The following is an 8,514-nucleotide window of genomic DNA, read 5'->3' as shown; positions in this document are numbered from 1 at the left end:
ATTTTTAACCACGAATAGTTTGTAATTTTTTTCAGTTTTGGCAAATTTTGTTGAAGTTCTAACTTTAAACGCTTATAAAAAAAATATTTGACTAAAGATTTTCAATATTTATTAATTGATAAATAAATAACTAACCTAACCTAACCAAGCATATTGACCCACTGTTTTTCCTTAATTCTTAATTTGTTTTCTCTGATTATAAAAATAAGTATTGGTAATCTTCAAAGTACAAACTAGATTCAATTTATTATTCAAAACCGCTTCCTGCAAATTTTATCTACAACTGAGTAGGTACTCATCCAAGAAAAAAAACAAACACAGCATTGTAAAATCAATATATTTATTGCTTTGCTGTAAATCTAAAATACTGTTAAGAATAGGTAGGTATTGAAATTCAAATTATTTCGTTAACATTATTATCTATCATTATTCATCAACTATATTTACTATATGGACCTAAGTAATATTTTAACCATCACGTATTAAATAGCGCACTCTAGCCGTAAGATTATGCGTTGTAAAAATATTTCTTATAATAATTCACTTTCTAACGTCTATTTAATAATAACATTGCACAGCGTATTAATGTTACAATAACATTATCTTTTCACGTCCCATCGTTTTATATTATCTCTCTACCAAATCTTTTAGATATGATAAATAAAACAAAAAAGACGAAAAGTACGTATTAACACTGCAGTCAAGTGTTAACCAAATAGTAAGGTCGTCGTGGTCGAATACGTAAAACCTCGGATAGCGTTGTCGTGTACAGACCGGTTGTTGAGTATTTCAGTTGGCTTCACTCACCTGACACCTCAGCTTGCCGGTTTTATTAGTGATGTTTTTCTTAATTACTTTTATAACATATTTATTTAGAGAAAGCGCATGATTAATATTTCTTTACACAGTGGTATATGGTAATCAATAAGTTGAAAATATTATTCCATAAAATGTATCTATTATCACAACATCTTAACAGACTTTTGTGATTTATCATGACAATAAAATGTAAAATATTTCGTAATTTTGTCCCGTTGCTAAAAACATATACTCAATGTTATAAAAATCTATAATTTTTGCAATATTACGATTAACGAGTCATTTGAAAAATCGATTTGATTATTCAAACCATCGAGAAAATCACCTCTTGCCAGTTGCCATGTTTTATCGATAATCGTTGTGTATGTTATGTTCATAAATCATAACGGAGATATTAAACTAACGATTAAAGAATTATTATACTTTTAACCACGCTGCAGTATGTTTACATTTTATATTTACATATTTTCATTTAAATCTGTATGACAAATTATTCTAATTAGCTGTGTACTGACTGCAACAATAAGCATATTATACGTATTAAATATTAAAATATTTTTTCAAGTAAATAAAATGAATACGATATAATAATTAATAGTATAATATAATATGGATTTAAAAGCTATTAAATTTTCCGTGTAATCGAATAACATAATATTTATGTTTTGATAAAATTAATTATCTTGGTAAGAGTATGCCTTATGTGTTTATAGATTCTAATAATTTCAAAATACTCATAATTTACTTCGTGATTAAAATATTAAAATATAACCTTACCTAAAATTATTATAGTAAGTTAATCTATTTTAATTTAAAAAATGACAGAGTAAAATGGATTATTATGTGAACGTACAATTTGCATATTTTATATGTTTGTAAGACTAAGACAACACATACGGATGTGGCGTCCTCTTATAACAGTGATTATGTTTGAATACTTGGAGTTAAGATAACTTCATTAGAAACTTTATTCTTCTTTGAGTAATTTTCTCGATTTGATCGAGTGTCTAAGTTTTGTTTACTATGAATATTTCAAGTAACTGTGGTATGTGGACGGTAACAAGTAAAACTCTAAATTATTTAGTGCGTAAATAAATATTTGTAATTGTTACACGGTATTAAACTTTATAAAATGTACGTATAAATGAAGATAAAACTATACGTATAATATATAATATTTATACCTAAACCTAAAAATTACATGTATTTTTGAAAAACTTAAAATATAGTTGTATTTAGACACTTGTCTTAGTTGATATGTAATAATTTTATTGCGCGTAAACGATAACAATATTATGAATATAAATTAATATATATATATAGTTAGACAATCATTAGGAATGTTCAAAAACTTTATTTATGTAAGTAAACGAAACATTTTATTTATAAAACAATTATTTGAGTGTAAGTTTACGAGGTATTTCTCAAGAATCGTCATTCCAAATAAAATTTAACTGTTATATTATATAGTTGATTAAAATTATTATAATTACGTAAGGTAAGTATAAATAAATAAATGAAGATTAATTCTTAAAATACCATATGCCACATGATTGATTGTAATCTAAAATATTGAAAAACATGAAAAATGTTTTAAAAGTTGTATGCATCTTCATTTCAATTAAATGACATATTGTAAATATAACAATGTCGATTTATGTATTATAAATCAATAAATGTAACGTAATTGAAATAAATAATAATAATTAGGTAATGTTTTGTTAATTTACATGATTTATTTTATTATAAATACATTCATGATTTAATAAGTTCAGTGAGTGTTTAATGATAATAATACTCATATAATAGTCCAAATAAAACAATGAGTGCTAATAAAATCTAAATAAATACAAAAAAAAAAAAAATAAGTAACTTTACCGAAATATATAGTATATAAATCGTAAAATCACTATTATAATATATGCATAACAAACTTTTACTTAAACAATATAGTAATTATAATTTATAGTTAGAGTATTTTTAAATTCACAATTGCCCAAAACAATCTGAAAGTCCTTGGCTCCTTCTCCATGCCGCCAAACGATTAGTATACCACATCTATAATATATAAACACATCATAATTTACAATAGTGCTTAGTAAATATATGTAAATAACAATTCTACCAATAATAAAAAACAAAATGTGCTAATAACAATATATTTAACACAAAATTAAATTTATATTTATACACATATAACCAAATTCTAAGCCTGAAGCTTATTTAAAAAATATTTTTGCAAATAATTTGATTTAAACACTTTATTTAATAATTTTAAAATATATACATAATAATTATTAAGTTTTTATTTTTCATAGGTGTTAAATTCGAAATATTAAAACTATTTTGAACTGGATTTTTACCTTTCACAATTTTAATAGCGTATATATTATGAATTAAATATCGTTAACTTTATTTCCAATTATTTAATAGCATAGGTATACATAGGTAATATTGTAAGAAACATGTTTTTAATACTCCAGGTTTTAGTATACCGAAAAATCTTAAAACTTCATATGAAATTACATTAAAAATGTAAAATAATGTTTTTGATAATAAACTGCAGCTGATTGACTTAAATTAGTTCATTCTGAACAAGGGAGCGTACAAATAATTCAAATCGTTAAGATTTATTAATAATAATAATAATAATAATAATAATAAATATTTCGAGTATCAAGAATCTTATCAGTATATAGTTTAAACGTTGATTGCAACTACTGTCTAGTGTTTACTAAATCCTCCAAATAAAAATTAAACAATTATTCCTTAGTTTTTATTTTTTAAGTACATTTGTTAAATTTATTTACATAATCCACTTTGTTAAAATCGAATTCATGCTAAAATAATTATTAGTAATACATAACAAATATTAACATATCACACTCTAATAATGAGTAATATTCTTTATCACCGCAACTAATAAAAAATAATTAAAAATTGTTACAAATACCTGTACGTATAATTTTTAACATTAGGAAAGTTATAACATAGATTTCGTATGAATATAGACATGAGTGTCCTCAGGGGGGACAAGACGGAACATTTGTCCCCTAGAATTTTAAATTTGTAACCTAATTGTAATAATTTAATGTAATAATGACGAAATATAAAAATGTTTTATAAATAAAGTGTATTATAATAATACCTAATTTTAATAATGACAAAACATAATAATGTACTAAAATAAAATGTATTAAAAATCTTCATTTATTTTTTTAATTAATTTTGCCCCCCACCCTCTAGAAAAATTTCTGGGGACACCCATGAATATAGGTATGTAAATATTAAACTACAATAATTGTTTACAACTCGTTGGAGAAATCGAGCTTAATAATAACAAAATAAAAATGTTAATGTAATAAGTACCTAACTATATACTAAAACATAAACCTACAAATTTATTAAAAATTCCATTTCGTTTGCTTATTTTAATTGAGATATACATTTAATTTTAACTAAAAATAAGCAAAAACGTAAACACATTTATACTATTGGCACCAAACTGCTAGCTACTTTACATTTTATTTTTAAACATAAAATAAATATTATAAAATTTAAAACTTATTCATTAAATGAGGTTTCAAAATTTTAAAACTGAAACGACCACGCATGAGTCACAATATGCAAATCGAACAACAGAAATACAGATATTTAGATTTTTATCAGCAGATTGACGCGATTATATATTTTATTTTTTAATACACTATTGTATTGTGTATTTGTATTGTAATTCTGTTTTGATAACTAAAATAGACAATAGAAGATTAATTTTTATATAGCATTGCTGTAGGTACCTTATTAGAATCCTTGTCCTAGTAATCGATAGAACTAATTTTGTTTCATTTTCTTAATAATATTGATATATGTTGTGCAGACTACTATATATTCATTTACAAATTTTAATATACCTGTATATTTATTTTGATCATTTCTTCAAGTTAAAACAAAATCCATATTGTATTTAGATTTTATAATCATACACATTATTCTGTTATTTATTAAATGGATACATGAAAATTGAATATCAATAATTCTATTGCATTTAATATTAATAAATATTTGCAATTGTATGAACCGTTTATAACCGAGAATTTGGGATATCTCAAAAAAATTAAAAGTAAAATTCAAATTTGCATAACACTTGTGATTTTAATTCAATTTCTTTTTAATCTTTATGTTAAAATTGCCAAAAGTTGTACAATAAAAGTATTTTTTTAAATTATCTTGGTATATGCATTCGTAAACCTGCACATACATTGACGACATCAATTTTAGACATTTATAACTATAGTAAAATTATAAATATATTTTTATGAAAAACATATTTACTGTAACAGCTTAATTTTCTATATTTTATAATTTGTATGACCCTATATATATATTTAATAGAAGAGAAGTAATGTGTTATTTACAATTTGCAAGGTTGGTGTGATTGACAAAAAGAATGAAAATTTATTATTTAACTATATTGTTCTTAAAATCCCATAAAAGTCATGTTTAAATCTATGAATGGTCTTAAAACTGATGGTCGCGTATTTTAATAATTTTTTGATTAGACACAATTGCATATAATTAAAATATAGTACTCTGGTCCTTGATGTAGGTTAATGGTACAATAATATTACTAACTATCATCCACCACGTATGATATAATTTTGTTTTTTAATTGCAACGAGATAATTAATTAAACTTTTTAACCATTTTATAATATTACTAAAATATATTTTCAAACGGTTATAATTTATATAATATTATGGTATTGTATTACCTTAACATCATAATCTCTGACACCCAACTCAGCTGCAATAATCTCTAAATCAGTAGAATGGAGAGTTTTGACTTTATTGAATTGAGTTTCTAGAACTTCTAAGACTTCGTCTGAGAGTGGTGTGTTGTCATTTCCAATTTTGTTAGAAAAATCCATCGCAAAAATACTCTAAAATAAAAATAATATAATACTATAATATTGCATTGATACTAAAAATATAATCTGATACTTAAATATTTTATGTATTGGCACCTAAGAATTTACAGTTAAAATATGTGAAATAAATATTTATTTAATTTTCTAAGACAAAATGTTATGATATACTATTTTAAAAACAATAAACACAAAGTTAATTAAATTAAAATAATTATTAATTTATTTTACTCGTAAATTAATACGTATTCAACTTCTGTAGTTTTCTTAAAATACATTCTCTTCGTCATGCAATAAACCTTGACCAAGCTTTCGTAGATTTTATAAAATTAGACGTATTTACAATATTTTTTGAATTTATTTTTATACAGGCTGCTGGTAACTAATATACTTGTGAATAAAATATTAAATAAGCTAGGTATTAAATATTTTGTTGTTATTTTTTGTATAAACACAATTATAAATTTTTATTTTAAAAATCTTCAGAAAAGTCAAAGATGCTTCAAGTACACGGTTAAAATGTCATAGTTTGTGACTCGTGTTAACAAATACAGACATTATACCATAATCTATTTTGTTTTAAATAACTCAAAAAATACTAAATTTAAATATATTTTGTAATTTAGAAAAATATGACGTTATAATATCTTCGTATTTATTAAAATTATTGCTCAAGTACTTAACGAATAATTTAAGTAATCAAAAAATAAATGTCATCTTTTAATTATTTTCATCAATTTTATAATGATATTAAAATTACAACATTTCGTGTACAAAATATAAATATATAATACATTATTTAGTAGATTATACGTATGAATAATGTGATAACTTTTTTTAGTTGTTCGTATAATTACATTTTTTATTGAAAACTAGAGTAAACGAATGCTTAAAAAATGACTTATTGTTTATTTACAAAATGCAATACTAACCTTCAATACCAAATTGTGTTAGTTAAATTTAATAAAATATTGTTTTGATGATAGTTTAAAATAAGAGTTTTTATTAATTATTACTATAACACTGTGTAATTAAATCTGTCTACAATAACATTATATGTTTTGTATCATTTTTATCAATATTTACTATTTATTAATATTAGTATACTAAAAAGTTTATTTCATATTATGTTTATGTGCATAGGGCAGGTTGTTTAAAAATTAATTTATAAACCTAATCAAAAATAACATTAATGGACTAGATTGGATCTTTAATTACGAATAATAATAAAAATTATATGGTAACTAAAGATTTTGTGTTGTCTACCAAAAATATTTTGTGTAAATATTTTCGCACATTTTTGCGATCAATTTTTCGTGTCAAACACGAAATTCACATAAACGTGCGACATAAAGATAAGATAATTTTATAATAATACATCTGTATTATGTATTAATTATGAAACGATTATATTATTTACTATCATTATTTTTTAAAGTATACCTATTTCAAAAGTTGAAAATAATATGGTTTTAATTGAGTCTAATAAAACATAAAAATTAAAATTAAATTTTATTTTGCATATTAAATTTAAAAAAAAAAAACTTTCACACATAGATTATACGTACGTAATAAAAAAAAAAATAATAATAAGATTATTATGGCCATAGTCATAAATATATATTATCGTTTTTATAAAATTGAGTGATGAAAGATGTGTTTTCTTCAAAAAATGTTCATATTTAATTATCTACCTATTTAGTATAATATATAATGTATTACTTAATACTTTTTTCTTATATTTTTCAATCTAAATTTTCAATAAAATCGTTGTAAACCAAGCATGTGCGTAAAACGTTTCTATTAAAAAAGTGATAATAAAGTCATATGAATCACTTACGTCTATATTATGTTTGGAGTGGAGATTGAATAGATGTGTAGTCGTGACGATCTTTGGTTGGCGTAATAAAAACTTTTACAAAAGCGATTCCGAACGAATCCTGACGGCGGACCACGACGTACTGAGTTAGAATTCGCGCGCAATTTTCTTGTCAATTTTCTTCGGTGACACGAATATAATAAATTATGATCGCAAACGATATTTTTTAATATTATCAATATCTATTTTCATGCACGCGCAAGTATAAGAGAAATGTGGAAAACGACAAAATGCGACGTACCTATAAAATATTATTATAACGATATGATGTACTTTGCGTTACAATAACGGTTGTCAGTTAATAATTTATGTTAAATTGTAAAAATTTGTACCACAACCGTCAATCGATCAATTTGATCGTTGTAATTTTTTTTCTGGCTCGCAAATGCTCTCGAAAAATTTGGCAAGCCAATAGTCTTGCGTGCACGGACCGCTCTTGACGGACAACTACGGCGGTTTAAAGTATATAAACCATGTACAAGTATCATGGTCTCGGAACATAATGCGCGCGCGAGTATTTGTGTAATTCTATAGCTAGTTACCTCGAGAGTAGGTCGGACGTCTTCGGCCCCCACCACACATGCAGACACCTTTTATTATTATTGTGACGCGGGACTTTATTCTTCGTATTTTATCCTGGTATACCTAGGTCCCCGACAAAATATTAATAATAATGTGCGTTAAAAAATAATTATTCTACGATATCATATATTTTATTATAAATTATAATATTATTTTATGGTTTAAGTGATTAAGTATGAAATAGGTACGCGGTCGTAACATTCGAATGATGGCTACTTATTGTTGGGACGAGATTGGCTAGAGGAATAATGTATAGGTACAATAATTATAAAATGTGAAACACGAATCTATTATGTATTGAATTTTTTTT

At 23.9% G+C, this 8,514-nt stretch overlaps 1 protein-coding gene across 1 annotated transcript; it reads right to left on the bottom strand.

The window, feature by feature from the left end:
• Positions 1-2,734: 2,734 nt before the first annotated feature.
• Positions 2,735-8,129, bottom strand: LOC112594817 (homeodomain-only protein-like). Its single transcript, XM_025339828.1, has 3 exons — positions 7,584-8,129; positions 5,591-5,758; positions 2,735-2,877 (listed from the first exon to the last, which is right to left on the bottom strand). Exons 2-3 carry the CDS (start codon positions 5,744-5,746, stop codon positions 2,806-2,808), a joined length of 228 nt encoding a protein of 75 aa, XP_025195613.1. The 5' UTR covers positions 5,747-5,758; positions 7,584-8,129; the 3' UTR covers positions 2,735-2,805.
• Between the last annotated feature and the right edge of the window lie 385 nt (positions 8,130-8,514).

This window comes from Melanaphis sacchari, unplaced genomic scaffold, assembly GCF_002803265.2.
Source record: "Melanaphis sacchari strain LSU unplaced genomic scaffold, SCAv2.0 Contig0_pilon_pilon, whole genome shotgun sequence".
Classification (NCBI taxonomy): domain Eukaryota; kingdom Metazoa; phylum Arthropoda; class Insecta; order Hemiptera; family Aphididae; genus Melanaphis; species Melanaphis sacchari.
Note: the sequence above shows the minus strand (reverse complement) of the source record. Positions and strands in the feature narration are given on the sequence as shown.